Source organism: Pelophylax lessonae (assembly GCF_965119305.1).
Source record: "Pelophylax lessonae genome assembly, chromosome: 13".
NCBI classification, from domain to species: domain Eukaryota; kingdom Metazoa; phylum Chordata; class Amphibia; order Anura; family Ranidae; genus Pelophylax; species Pelophylax lessonae.
The window spans coordinates 201,909,177-201,925,061 of record NC_138780.1 but is presented as its reverse complement, the minus strand read 5'-3'; the positions used below and the strand labels follow the sequence as shown (position 1 = coordinate 201,925,061).

Genomic DNA, 15,885 nt, shown 5'->3' with positions numbered 1-15,885 from the left:
CCCCCCCTCCTTGTGTGCCCCCTTTTCACTGTACCCACCCTCAGTTCCTGTTCTGTAAAAAAAAATAACAGATTATAAAAAAATAATAATAACTAAACATTGTAATACATTTTTAAAAAGTTTTTAAAAATTGTAAAATAAAATATTTGTAAAAGTTTTTAAACATTTTTTAAAAAAAATATATAATTTTTCTTCTTAAAATGTAAAAAAAAAAAAAAAGTAAAATAAAGAGGGCTAATTCCCACAGGTTTTCTGCTATGTTTGTGTCCACTAATTATGATTTTAGTGTATTTTTATTAAAAATACTGATATATTCGGGAGGGGGCGACCCTGCTAGGTAGGCTGTACAGGGCCCCGTGATTTCTAACACCAGCCCTGTCATTTGCACCATCATTAATACCTTGAGATACCAACAGTAAAATAAATACTGGTCCAGCGCTATCCTTCCACTCTCCTCAATCATCTTTACTTCTGAGACACTTTGACTCTCTAAGATGCTCTTTTTATACCCAGCCATGTGACCTGTTGCCAATTAAACTCATAGGTTGCAAAATGTTCTTCCTGCTCTTCCTTGTTGGTATCACTTTGTCAACTTTTTGTTGCCCTTTCCCAACTGTTTGCTGCCATCAATTTCGAAATTATGTGATTTTTTTTCTTAAAATGGACCATTGTCTTGGTTTAAACATCTAATTACCGTATTTTTCGCCGTATAAGACGCACTTTTTCTTCCCCAAAACTGGGGGGAAAAGTTGGTGCGTCTTATACGGCAAATACACAGTCTGAGCCGAGTGACCCGCACGATCGTTCTGTCCGCCCCCCCCCCCCCCCCCCGCTGCAGTGTCAGAAGGAGCCGATGGCTCCGTTCTCACACTGTGAATCTCCGAAAAGGGTGGACCCGAGGCGCAGAGCAGTGCACCTCGAACCCGCCCATTTGTGTGACAATAACGAATGAAAATTCTCTACTGTCTCACGGATCCTCCTCCTCCTCGGCCAATGCCATTGGCCGAGGAGGAGGCGGGACGCAGGAGGACTCGAAGAGACGCGGGGACTGAAGAGGAAGCCGCAGCTAAAACAGGTAAGTCAAGTGCACTGGCTTGGTACGCTGTTCACTCTGCATTCTGGGCACTCTGCATTGAAAGGGGGGAGGCTGTGGGCACTCCGCATTGAAAGGGGGCACTCGGCATTGAAAGGGGACAGGCTGTGGGCACTCTGCATTGAAAGGAGGCACACCGCATTGAAAGGGGACAGGCTGTGGGCACTCTGCATTGAAAGGAGACACTCCGCATTGAAAGGGGGCAGGCTGTGGGCACTCCGCATTGAAAGGGGGCAGGCTGTGGGCACTCCGCATTGAAAGGGGGCAGGCTGTGGGCACTCCGCATTGAAAGGGGGCAGGCTGTGGGCACTCCGCATTGAAAGGGGGCACTCCGCATTGAAAGGGAGCAGGCTGTGGGCACTCTGCATTGAAAGGAGGCACACCGCATTGAAAGGGGACAGGCTGTGGGCACTCTGCATTGAAAGGAGACACTCCGCATTGAAAGGGGGCAGGCTGTGGGCACTCCGCATTGAAAGGGGGCACTCCGCATTGAAAGGGGGCAGGCTGTGGGCACTCCGCATTGAAAGGAGGCAGGCTGTGGGCACTCCGCATTGAAAGGGGGCAGGCTGTGGGCACTCCGCATTGAAAGGGGGCACTCCGCATTGAAAGGGAGCAGGCTGTGGGCACTCCGCATTGAAAGGGGGCAGGCTGTGGGCACTCCGCATTGAAAGAGGGCACTCCACATTGAAAGGGGGCAGGCTGTGGGCACTCTGCATTGAAAGGAGGCACTCCGCATTGAAAGGGGGCATGCTGTGGGCACTCTGCATTGAAAGGGGGCACGCTGTGGGCACTCCGCATTGAAAGGGGGCACGCTGTGGTCTGCATTGAAAGGGGGCACGCTGTGGTCTGCATTGAAAGGGGGCACGCTATACCTTGATTACTGAAGGCTCCTTTCAAAATTGTTCTTAAACTTCTGTTAACTTTATACAGTTTATATAAAATATTTTACTACAGTATTTGGTTCAGAATCTTTTTTTTCTAGATTTTCCTCCTTTAAAATTGGGTGCATCTTATACGCCGGTGCGTCTTATACGGCGAAAAATACGGTAGTTTTTGATTGTGAATAAAATATGGGGTTATGAGATTTGCAGCTCATTGCATTCTGTTTTTATGTAGATTTTACACGACGCCCCAATTTATTTGGAATTGGGGTTGTACTTCCTGTCCTACGGTGACAATGCTCACTGAACTGTATCTGTGGAGCAGCAGTGTGCCAAGGGGTGCCAAGGGGTGCCAAGGTTCACCATCACTGCTTTAGGCTGCCCTCCTAATTTGGACTACAGACACCTGATTCTTGGAACCCGAAAAAGAATAAGAGCCCCATTGCTGGGTCCAGGGGTCGGCAGCAATGGGGTGGGGGGGGGGGTGTACGCTAGAGTCAAGCTTTAAAAAGAAATACATCTTTATGATCATATGTTACAGCAATATTTAGGCCCCCCCACTGTTTACAGAAGAGGTAGGCAACCTTGGCCCTCCAGCTGTGCTGAAACTACAAATCCCATCATGTCTCGGTCTTAGGGCAGCATTGCTGTGGCAGTCAGAGTCTTGCAGTGCCTCATGGGACTTGAAGTTCTACAAGAGCTGGAGTGCCAAGGTTGCCTACCCCTGGACTTTACAGGATCTGGGGGTTCCTGCCAGTTCCTATCATTATTTGAAGCCAGCGTGGCTGTACTTGCAATCTGCTAATGGAAATACTACAAATTCCATCTGCCACTGAAGCAGAGGGACACGTCCTTCTCAATGGAGAACAAGTACAGTGACATCACTATACCGATAGTCCAAGGGTCTCCAAACTTTGTAAACAAAGGACCAGTTTACTGTCCTTTAGACTTTTAGAGGGCCACACTGTGACCATGGGAAGGACAGGTCCCAATGTCTGTGGGAAAAAACAAGGTCCCATCCTTGGTGTCAGTGAGAGGAATAGTGCCCCATCATTGGTGTCAGTGGGAGGAATAGTGCCCCATCATTGGTTTCAATGGGAGGAATAGTGCCCCATCATTGGTGTGAGTGGGAGGAATAGTGCCCCATCATTGGTGTCAGTGAGAGGAATAGTGCCCCATCATTGGTGTCAGTGAGAGAAATATTGCCCCATCATTGGTGTCATTGGGAGGAATAGTTTCCCTTCATTGGTATCAGTGGGAGGAATAGTGCCCCATCATTGGTTTCAGTGGGAGGAATAGTGCCCCCTCATTGGTGTCAGTGAGAGGAATAGTGCCCCATCATTGGTGTCAGTGAGAGGAATAGTGCCCCATTATTGGTGTCAGTGAGAGGAATAGTGCACCCAAACTAAATATCTATGTAGTACTTCCCATCATCATTTGACACTCTCACCATATAAATTTCTTAGCTTAGGGTTCATATCTACATCGTACTCCTCCTTGCTCATATATGTATACATTCCCCTTACATTTCGTTTCGTTTTGTTTTATTTATTCAATTATTTATTTTCACCAATAGTGTATGTTTTATCTATTACTGTGTAAACTTGCATGTTTTGAACCTTTCAAATATGGCCGCCATAGTACCTCATTGGTTACTTAACTTTCGTGTATTCCTATTCACACATTACGTGTGTATAAATTCCCTGGTTTACTATGGTCCCAGCATCTACACCTGAAGAAAGAGCGCGCATGCTCCCCACGATGGTATCAATGGAAGAATAGTGCCCCATTGTGGTATCAATGGAAGAATAGTGCCCCATTGTGGTATCAATGGAAGAATAATGCGACATTGTGGTATCAATGGAAGAATAATGCGACATTGTGGTATCAATGGAAGAATAGTGCCCCATTGATAGTATCAGTGGAAGAATAGTGCCCCATTGTGGTATCAATGGAAGAATAATGCCCCATTGTGGTATCAATGGAAGAATAGTGCCCCATAGATGGTATCAATGGAAGAATAGTGCCCCATTGATGGTATCAATGGAATAATAGTGCCCCATTGATGATATCAATGGAAGAATAGTGCCCCATTGTGGTATCAATGGAAGAATAGTGCCCCATTGTGGTATCAATGGAAGAATAGTGCCCCATTGATGGTATCAATGGAAGAATAGTGCCCCATTGTGGTATCAATGGAAGAATAGTGCCCCATTGTTGTATCAATGGAAGAATAGTGCCCCATTGTGGTATCAATGGAAGAATAGTGCCCCATTGTTGGTATCAATGGAAGAATAGTGCCCCTATGTTGTATCAATGGAAGAATAGTGCCCCATTGTTGATATCAATGAAATAATAGTGCCTCATTAAAGGTGTCAGTAGGGGGAATGATGCCCGTTCATTGGTGTCAGTTGGTGAAGTAGTGCCCCAAGAGCGAGATAAAGGCAAGCAAAGAACCACAACCGACCCCCAGGGCGCAGTTTGGAGACCACTGTCCTAGACAATTGCAATATCAAAAAACAAATGACAATAAATAGCACCCGTGTGTATGTGTGTAGCCAATTGTAGGCAAGATGTCTACTAAGCATAGCATCATTTTGAAGAAAAGTGCTCTTACTCCTCGTGACGATGACTTTTAAATTTCTTCACTATGTCATGTAGGTGTGAATCCACTTCTTTACTTTTGCCTTCTTTGGGTAAGATGAATAACGCAGAGGCTTTCCCTTTGTAAGGGACAGATATAGCGGTGGCTTCATCCATTTCTGCTACGTTGTAAAAACCAGTCTTGGACATGAACGGCACCTTCATGGTAAGATCCTTATTCACGTGAAAATCTCCTTCTTTGGTAAGCTTCTCATCAAAAGGTTTTTCCCACTTCCCTAAGAATGAATGATCAAATAAAAACGTTAATGGCAGGGACATAACTATGCATGATGGGGCCCCATATCAGGACAGTTAAGGGGTCCATTGCTCTCCATCTCCAAGGCAATCCTTATAGAAATACAGAATTAAAGTGGTTGTAAACCCTTCCATATACCCAGTGCAGTGACTAACCTCAGGTGACACAAAGAGATGGTCTGGGGCAGACCTGCAACTTTCGGACCAGGGGGCAAGTACAAACCAGAGGTCCATGGTGAAGCGACTTGGCCCCCTCCCACTCTCCCTCTACCTTTCCTCCTCCTGACCCCCATTCCAGACTGAAGCCCTGCTCCAGGTACTCTCTACTCACCGGCTGAATACAGGTTCCCAACCTGGCCAGCAGGGGGCGGTTGGGGGGGAGCTGGGACAGCTTGATTGGGGCTGGCCAGGGGAGGAGAGTCTCCAGTGGGGCATGGAACCGGCCTCTGCTCAGACACAGTTTACACCATTCATGCTGGGGGGGAGGCCTGCACTCTGTCCTTGTCCGCACTCAGTAGGTCGTGGCTGGGACTTTTTACTTCTCTTCATCAGGAATCATTTAGGCAGAAGCGGTGCTGCCTTTTTTACATATGTGGACGCGACTTGCGTATGCGTTCGCTTCTGCACGCAAGCTAACGGGGACGGGACACTTTAATTTTATTTATTTTTTGCTATTTATTTTATCTTTTATTTTTTATTTTTACACTTTTTAAAGAAAAAACATTTTTTGATCACTTTTATTCCTATTACAAGGGACGTAAACATCCCTTGTAATAGAAATAAGCATGACAGGACCTCTTTAATGTGAGATCCGGGGTAAAAAAGACCTCACATCTCACATCTACACTAAAAACGAAAAAGAAAAAAAGTAATGTTTTTTCATCTTGAAAAAAAATGGGCTCTTTAAATCAGTTGCTAGGAAGCAACGTATGACGTCGCTCCGGTCCTCCAAGGCCATAGAGTGCAATGGGGGCTATCTTGCCCTCACTCGACTTCCTGCCTGAGGGGACAGCGGACCGGATTGCTTTCCCCGCTACCGTCAGCTCCGGGAAGCGGTGGGGGGGGAGTTGGGGTGGGGCACCTCTCCCGCCACCCATAAGGGTGATCCTGTGCAAATCCGCTGCTGGGACCACCCTTATGTTAAAGCGGGCCACCCGCAGTTTCAAAAAATACCGGGGTTATGGCAGCTATCTGCTATCTGCAGCCATAACCCCGGTATTTAACGTCAAAGTACCGACGGTGGCCCGGAAGTGGTTAATACGTTTGTTAATTCGGTTTTAAAGGTGAATAAAGTAATCAATGGGTAGGTGATTACCTATAGCGCTTGCTACAAATTAATAAACCATCTAATAAAAATTCACAGATTATAACAATACAAGTAAATCTGAAAAGAATATATATATATATATATATATATACGTTGTGACAATAAAAGGTGCCTAATAAATAGGATATGTATAAAAAAATAAATAAATAAATAAATCACTCTCAGAAAAAATCCTTAAAGTTCATGTGCACAAACAATTGTAGGTGAACAGTCCATTAAATATAAGTGCAAAAACCAATAGTGACTAGTGATGTCGCGAACCTAAAATTCGCGGTTCGCGAACGGCGAACGCGAACATCGGCAAATGTTCGCGAACCGGCGAACCGGGCGAACCGCCATAGACTTCAATAGGCAGGCGAATTTTAAAACACACAGGGACTCTTTCTGGCCACAATAGTGATGGAAAAGTTGTTTCAAGGGGACTAACACCTGGACTGTGGCATGCCGGAGAGGGATCACGCAAAAAAAAGTTCTTAAAAATTATAATTTTTTGATAGAGAGCCAATTATTGGAAAAATTAAAAAAAAATAAAAATAAAAAATTTCTTTGGATTTAGCATCTGGGGGGTCTAAAAAGTGTACCTGTGAAGTTTCAGCTCTGTAGCATGTCCAGAACCCCTAAAAAACAGAATTTTTCTTATATTTTCAGGAATATGGCTTCTCTGCGGCTGGCTTTTACTCTTGCAGGCATTTAGCGGGCATTTTTTTAGGCAGGCATGTCATTTTTTGTATTTAGTGTCTGGGGGGTCACAAAAGTGTACCTGTCAAGTTTCAGCTCTGTAGCATGTCCAGAACCCCTAAAAAACAGCATTTTTCTTATATTTTCAGGAATATGGCTTCTCTGCGGCTGGCTTTTTCTCTTGCAGGCATTTAGCGGGCATTTTTTTAGGCAGGCATGTCATTTTTTGTATTTAGTGTCTGGGGGGTCTAAAAAGTGTACCTGTCAAGTTTCAGCTCTGTAGCATGTCCAGAACCCCTAAAAAACAGCATTTTTCTTATATTTTCAGGAATACGGCTTCTCTGCGGCTGTCTTTTTCTCTTGCAGGCATTTATCGGGCATTTTTTTAGGCAGGCATGTCATTTTTTGCATTTAGTGTCTGGGGGGTCACAAAAGTGTACCTGTCAAGTTTCAGCTCTGTAGCATGTCCAGAACCCCTAAAAAACAGCATTTTTCTTATATTTTCAGGAATACGGCTTCTCTGCGGCTGTCTTTTTCTCTTGCAGGCATTTATCGGGCATTTTTTTAGGCAGGCATGTCATTTTTTGTATTTAGTGTCTGGGGGGTCACAAAAGTGTACCTGTCAAGTTTCAGCTCTGTAGCATGTCCAGAACCCCTAAAAAACAGCATTTTTCTTATATTTTCAGGAATACGGCTTCTCTGCGGCTGTCTTTTTCTCTTGCAGGCATTTATCGGGCATTTTTTTAGGCAGGCATGTCATTTTTTGTATTTAGTGTCTGGGGGGTCTAAAAAGTGTACCTGTCAAGTTTCAGCTCTGTAGCATGTCCAGAACCCCTAAAAAAAGCATTTTTCTTATATTTTCAGGAATACGGCTTCTCTGCGGCTGGCTTTTTCTCTTGCAGGCATATATATCAGTGGTGGGTGGGCAGTGGCACAGTACACTCTCTGTGGACCTGGCAGCAGTCACTGGCACCCAGGCAACTGCAATTTAAAAAATATATATATATTTTTTTTACTTTGCAAGCTGCTGTGCCACTTTATATATCAGTGGTGGGTGGGCAGTGGCACAGTACACTCTCTGTGGACCTGACAGCAGTCACTGGCACCCAGGCAACTGCAATTTAAAAAATATATATATATTTTTTTACTTTGCAAGCTGCTGTGCCACTTTATATATCAGTGGTGGGTGGGCAGTGGCACAGTACACTCTCTGTGGACCTGACAGCAGTCACTGGCACCCAGGCAACTGCAATTTAAAAAAAATATATTTTATTTTACTTTGCAAGCTGCTGTGCCACCTTATATATCAGTGGTGGGTGGGCAGTGGCACAGTACACTCTCTGTGGACCTGACAGCAGTCACTGGCACCCAGGCAACTGCAATTTAAAAAAAAATATATATTTTTTTTACTTTGCAAGCTGCTGTGCCACCTTATATATCAGTGGTGGGTGGGCAGTGGCACAGTACACTCTCTGTGGACCTGACAGCAGTCACTGGCACCCAGGCAACTGCAATTTAAAAAATATATATATTTTTTTTTACTTTGCAAGCTGCTGTGCCACCTTATATATCAGTGGTGGGTGGGCAGTGGCACAGTACACTCTCTGTGGACATGACAGCAGTCACTGGCACCCAGGCAACTGCAATTTAAAAAAATATATATATTTTTTTTACTTTGCAAGCTGCTGTGCCACCTTATATATCAGTGGTGGGTGGGCACACAGTGGCACTGCAGTGGGCACAGTACACTCTGTGGACCTGACAGTCACTGGCAGCCCAGGCAACTGCAATAATAAAAAATATTTTTTTTTTCAATTTATTGCAACAAGATGCTGTGCCAACGTATATATATCAGTGGTGGGCAGTGCACTGCAGTGGGTACAGTGCACTCTGTGGACCTGACACAGCAAAAAAAATATTTTTTAAAATGCCAGGTACTGTGCCTGTGCCACCCGAAATGAGTGTGGTGTGCACACAGTACAGTCTGTGGTAGGTCTGTGGCCTCTCACACACAGCGGGCAGGCAACTGCAGTGTACAATAGATATATATATATATATATATAAAGAAAAAAATCTATTACCTTACCAGCCCTTAAAAGGGCTTTTGGGGACACTATATATATATATATATATATATATATATATATATATATATATATAAATAAAAAAATCCTCAATTACCAGCCCTTAAAAGGGCTTTTGGGGACACTAGATAGATATAGATATATATATATATATATGAAGAAACAACTCAATTACCAGCCCTTAAAAGGGCTTTTGGGGACGCTAGGTATATATATATATATATATAAAAAAAAAAAAACCACAAATACCAGCCCTTAGAAGGGCTTTTTGGGGTGCTGATATTACAGCAGTAGTGGACCAAGAACACTGCAAGACCAGGAACACTGACTAACTGTCCCTAGCTTAACAGCAGCAGCAGCAGCAGCAGCTCTCCCTACTCTCACTACACACACTGCTTCAGAATGATCTAAGATGGATGCTGCCCTTGCTTATTTATAGGAGGTGGGAGGGTGTGGGAGGGAGGTACGCTGATTGGCTGGAAATGTGTCTGCTGACTGTAAAGTTCAGGGTCAAAGTTTGCCTCAATGATGTCTTATGGGGGGCGGACCGAACATCGCATATGTTCGCCGGCAGCGGCGAACGCGAACATGCTAAGTTCGCCGGGAACTGTTCGCCGGCGAACAGTTCTATACATCTCTAATAGTGACTTCTTGATGAAAAATGTCCAAAAAATGTATTTAAAGTGCAGGTGCTTTCACTCTTAGCCTGGTATCCCTTCACCGTGAAAGGTAGATAAATTCCACACTCACCAGAACTTGTGGGTCCTATATGCCTTATTACACTAGGACCAATCGTGCTTAAATGACCCTCTCCTGGTCGGGGTGCGTTCCCTCCTAGCGAAACTATCCCTCTGCAGTACCACTCTTACTGCTGATAGCCTCCAAATCGGGTGCCTTCCCTCCAAACAGACCAGCTCCTCTTGCAGTAGCAATCCTCCTGTTAATCACCTCCAAGCAGAGGGGGTGTATAGAAGAAAAAATCCAGATAGTGCAGTACCGTTTAAGTGGTTTATTTATTGCACACAACCCTGGTCAATCCAAAAAGCACATTCCCAATGGGGTGATAAGAACAGGGGAAAAAACAGGAAAATTCAATAAAATCCAGTAAAATCCAAAAAAATACGGTGCGTTAGGATCTATACTGGTATGGACTGGGTAATGTGTTGGGATCTATACTGGTATAGAGTGGGTAATGTGCTAGGATCTATACTGGTATGGACTGGGTAATGCGTTAGGATCTATACTGGTATGGACTGGGTAATGTGTTAGGATCTATACTGGTATGGACTGGGTAATGCAATAGGATCTATACTGGTATGGACTGGGCAATGTGTTAGGATCTATACTGGTATGGACTGGCAATGTGTTAGGATCTATACTGGAATGGACTGGGTAATGCGTTATCATCTATACTGGTATGGATTGGGTAATGCATTAGGATCTATACTGGTATGGACTGGGTAATGCGTTAGGATCTATACTGGTATGGACTGGGTAATGTGTTAGGATCTATACTGGTATGGGCTGGGTAATGCGTTAGGATCTATACTGGTATGGGCTGAGTAATGTGTTAGGATCTATACTGGTATGGGCTGAGTAATGTGTTAGGATCTATACTGGTGTGGACTGTGTAATGTGTTAGGATCTATACTGGTATGGACTGAGTAATGTGTTAGGATCTATACTGGTATGGATTGGGTAATGTGTTAGGATTTATACTAGTATGGACTGGATAATGTCTTAGGAAGGAAAGGATGCCACATTGTTTGATGGAAATTACAATTATCACCCTACAGAGGGCTGAATTCAAAGTTACCCTGAAAATCAGAGTGAAAAAATTATGCAGCAGGCGAGTCCATTTTACTGAAATTTCATTGCAACAACTCAGAATGGTCCTCAGTAGTGTGTATGGGCCCCACGTGCTTGTATGTATGCCTGACAATGCTATGGCATGCTCCTAATGAGATGACGGATGGTGTCCTGGGGTATTTCCTCCCAGATCTGGACCAGGGCATCACTGAGCTCCTGAACAGACTGAGGTGCAACCTGGTAGCGTCGGATGGACGAAACATAATGTCCCAGAGGTGTTCTATTGAATTTAGGTCAGGCGAGTGTGGGGGCCAATCAATGGTATCAATTCCTTCATCCTCCAGGAACTGGCTGCTCTCGCCACATGAGGCCGGGCATTGTGGTGCACCAGGAGGAACCCAGGACCCACTGCACCAGTGTAGGGTCTGACAATGGGTCCAAGGATTTCATCCTGATACCTAATGACAGTCAGGGTGCCATTGTCTAGCCTGTAGAGGTCTGTGCGTCCCTCCATGGATATCCCTCCCCAGACCATCACTGACCCACCACCAAACTGGTCATGGTGAACGATGTTACAGGCAGCATAACGTTCTCCACAGCTTCTCCAGACTCTTTCACGTCTGTCACATGTGCTCAGGGTGAACTCTGCTCTCATCTGTGAAAAGCACAGGGCGCCAGTGGTGGACCTGCCAATTCTGGTGTTCAATGGCAAATGCCAATCAAGCTCCACGGTGCCGGGCAGTGAGCACAGGGCCCACTAGAGGGTTTATGTATTTGCACTGATTGATTATGTGTTAGGATACACAGAGACAAACAAATCCTCTTACATAAGTTGTACCTGTTTATCTGCAGTCTTCTCTTCTCTACAGCCATTTAAAGTACTGAATTTTTAAACCTTGTCTGAGAGTTCAAGAAAAAGGGGGGGGGGGAGCTTAGGTTACACTCTGCAGAGGTCAGGGAGGAGAACTATGAGAGCTGATTGGAGGGAAGGGACACCCTCTCCTTCACACAGCACACAGAAAAAAAGCGTGGCTGCCAATCAGCTGGAGGACCCTCCCATGTCACCTTTTTTCTCTTGGTGTCAGGAAAACTTGTCAGAAGTGACTCATGCTGATAGCAGAGGAAGGAGGCAGCAGACAGAAATGACACTAAGGTGGGGATTTACTAAAACTGAAGATTGCAAAATCTGGTGCAGCTCTGCATAGAAGCCAATCAGCTTGCAGGTTTTATTGCCAAAGCTTAATTGAACAAGCTGACGTTGGAAGCTGATTGGCTACCATGCACAGCTGCACCAGATTTTGTTCTCCCCAGTTTTAGTAAATCAACCCCTTAGTGTTCTGGACTAAGACAAGTATACACTATAGAGAGATATGCTTTGTTCAAATTTCATGTCTGAGGTTTACAACCAGTTTAATATTAAAAGCCACCCTGACAGATGCCATTTATATCTATATAACATTGTCAAAAGTATTGGGACGCCTGCCTCCGTAGGGTTCAATATTGAGTTGGCCCACTCTTTGCCGCAATAACTGCTTCAACTCTTCTGGGAAGGTCGTCCACAAGGTTTTGGAATGTGTCTATGGAAATGTTTGACCATTCTTCCAGAAGCACATTTTTGGGGTCTGGCACTGATGTTGGATGAAAACGACTGGCTCACAGTCTCCGCTCAAATTCCTCTCAAAGGTGTTCTATCGGGTTGAGGTCAGGACTCTGCAGACCAGTCAAGTTTCTCCACCCCAAACTCGCTCATAACTCCTAATCCTTGTGGACAGCTTTCTCAGAAGAGTTGAAGCTGTTATAGCTGAAAAAGGTGGGCCAATTCAATATTGAACCCTACAGACTAAGACTGGGATGCCATTAAAGTTCATGTGTGTGTAAAGGCAGGCGTCCCAATACTTTTGACAATATAGTGTGTTAAATATTCAGATATAACTTACTGACTTACCTCTAAAATAAATGAAGTTAACAATAACGAAAGCTGTGTCCCTGTCTACAATGGTCAGCATATCCGCGATCTTGCCGTTCGTGCTCTTCTCAACGTAGCTGTTGATTTGTTTCTTGGCTTCTTCATTTTCTTCAAAGTTTACAGAAAAGGCTTCGGAATGGAGGCTTTTAGCTTTGGTGAGAAAGTCATCATTGATTTTCCATGCCTGGCTCACAAAAAGGCCATTTCCGCTGTCGAGATGCAGCTCTCTGTCATCATCGTTTAACATTTCCTGAAGATCGTGGAAGCCGTCGTTGATTTCTTTTTCGGTCGTCTCAGAAATGTTAAATCCAAGGCCTTCTATGATCTGGTCATGGGTTTTGCCCTTGGCACCGAGGGACATCAAGGCCAATGATACAGATATACTTACTGGGGAAATGACGATGTTCTCTTCTGGATGGTCAGCGACTACCTTGCTAAAGAGGTCAAATGCAAATTTTTGATTGCTATCTTTTATTTTATGGATGCACAAAATTTTATCGGCATGGTTATGGTGGTCGTGGTGATGGTGATCACCTTTCTTCTCATCATCTTTGTGATCATGTTTCTCCCCATCGTGGTGGGCAAAGACCATCAAACACAGTAGAGCCACACTGAAGCCGAGGTGCAATAGGACCCTCATTTTCCTTAAAAAAGAATAAAAAATTAAAATAGTCATCTTCTACCTTAATTATCGTAATTACAGGGAAACTTTAAGAACTTAAGGTCATAATATAGCATGGTGGAGGTTCCTTGCAAGTTTGGGGCTGAATTTCTACAAATGGAGTTGGGGACTTGGTTCGGATCAATGCTCAATGCTGAGAAATACAGGCAGATACTTCTCCGTCATGCCATACCATTAGCGAGGCATGTGATATGCCCCAAATTTATTCTGCAGCGGGACAACCACTGAAAATATACAGCCAATGTCATTAAGAACTATCTGCAGTGTGAAGAACAAGGAGACCTGGAAGAGATGGTTTGGCCCCCACAGAGCCCTGATCTCACCATCATGGAGTCTGTCTGGGATGACATGAAGAGACAGAAGGATTTGAGGCAGCCGACATCCACAGGAGATCTGTGCTTAGCTCTCCAAGATGTACCGATGTACCAGTGGCGGCTGGTGAAGTTTTAAGATGGTGGGGAACCAGACCCCCGCCCTTCCATGTTGACTCCTCCCACTTCTCAGAAGCCCCACCCCTTATAGACTCCACCCATTTTGTCCCCTGTATTTCGCTTGCGTGAACAAATTCTCCCAATATATCACATATTAACCACTTTACGACCGACGCACGACGATCTACGTCGGCACTCAGCCCCGGCCAGGCAAACTGACGTAGGGCTACGTCAGCACTTTTTGCCGGCCCTGTGCGCGCTCCTGCGCGCCCCCGCCGCCACCGATGGCTCGATTGGGTTCAGAACCCATCAGTCATCAGGTCCAGGCCAATCATTTTTGGTCTGGACCTGTTGATCGGTCCTGCCCAATCAAATGTCACTCTAAGCCTGTGAAATGTAAACACAGGCTTAGAGGAGATGTGCCCTCCCCTCACAACGGTCTTTTTGGATCCAGCGTGAGAGGAGAGCACATCTTACTGTGAGTACTGCACCAAGCACACCCACACACAGCTAGATAGGCACATTTCACCCCCGATCGCCCCCCCCCCCCCCCCGATTAACCCCTACAGCACCTGACACAACACACAATATATAAAGCATATAGCATTTACCTATATACCTGTATAAGTGTGATTTGTGAACAGGTGTAGCACTTGCGACCCCCCCTTTTCCACTCAAATTACCCCCGACACCCCCCTAATAAAGATTTAACCCACTGATCCCCCCTGACCCCCCCCCCCCCGATCACCGCCGTTAACCCCTACACCCTCTGTCACATCAGCACTAATACAAACACAATATACGGTATTTTTGTATTTTTGTATTAGTGTCATTGTGATCAGAATTAGCGCAGGCGACTAAGTTTCTGTCCCAAGAAGGTTTAGGGTCCCCGCCACCCGCCCAATAAAGATTTAAGCCCCTGACCCCCCCCCCGATCACCCCTACACCCCCTGCCATAACACACACCGTATACAGTATAAAGCATTTTGCTATATACCCGTATAAGTGTGATTTGTAGTCAGGTCTAGCGCTTGCGGAACCCTCTTTTCCACTTGAATTACCCGCAACCCCCCTAATAAAGATTTAAGCCCCTGATCCCCCCTGACCCCCCCCCCCCTGATCACCGCTAGTTAACCCCTACACCCTCTGTCACATCAGCACTAATACAAACATAATATACAGTGTTTTTGTATTTTTGTATTAGTGTGATTGTGATCAGAATTAGCGCAGGCGACTAAGTTTCTGTCCCAAGGAGGTTTAGGGTCCCCCCCACCCGCCCAATAAAGATTTAACCCCCTGACCCCCCCCTGATCACCCCTACACCCCCTGCCACAACACACACTGTATACAGTATATAGCATTTTCTATATACCCGTATAAGTGTGACTTGTGACCAGGTTTAGCGCTTGCCACCGTTCCTTTTATCCGTAGGATACCCGCCAGTCCCTTCCAATAAAGATTTAACCCCCTGATCCCCCCCGATCACATCCCGTTAACCCCTACACCCTCTGTCACATTAGCACTAATACACACATAATATACTGTTTTTACTGTATTTTGTATTGGTGTCATTGTGACTTGAGGTTGCGCTAGCGAGCTAGTTTCTTTCCCAAAGGAGGTTTAGGGTCCCCGCCACCCCCCCCCCCCCCAGATCCCCGGCGCATAGTTTAGAAGTAACCCCTTGATTACCACACACACACAAACGCACGCACATGCACTTCCATTTCTAGTATAGTGTTTGAACAGATCAATATCTGATCTGATCAGAACTATACTAGCGCCCCCATAGTTTAGGGTTCCCAAAACGTGGTGTTTGCACGATCAGCACTGATTCCTGCCAGCACCTGCGTTTAACCCTTTCATCCAGGCAAGTGTAGTAATCAATAGATTACTGTCACTTGCAAAAAAACACAAGACACAAAACCGCTGTGTTAGCAGAGTCAGGCCTGATCCCTGCTAGCATTAGCAGTTTTTTTGGTAGCGCTTGAAATAGTCTTCGACAACCAGGTGCTTTTATTACCTGTGAGTTCGCATCA

General features: G+C 45.1%; 1 protein-coding gene across 1 annotated transcript in view; it reads right to left on the bottom strand.

Moving 5' to 3' along the window:
- Window positions 1–15,885, bottom strand: part of LOC309569872 (alpha-1-antitrypsin-like) — a gene marked incomplete at its 3' end in the record, with an annotated part of 67,241 nt that overhangs the window by 14,727 nt on the left and 36,629 nt on the right. The window contains exons 2-3 of the mRNA XM_082275864.1: window positions 12,716–13,380; window positions 4,592–4,853 (exon numbers count right to left, since the gene is read on the bottom strand). Of these exons, the coding sequence (XP_082131990.1) occupies window positions 4,592–4,853; window positions 12,716–13,376 (923 nt within the window). The 5' untranslated portion in view covers window positions 13,377–13,380. The remainder of the gene's footprint in view (window positions 1–4,591; window positions 4,854–12,715; window positions 13,381–15,885) is intronic.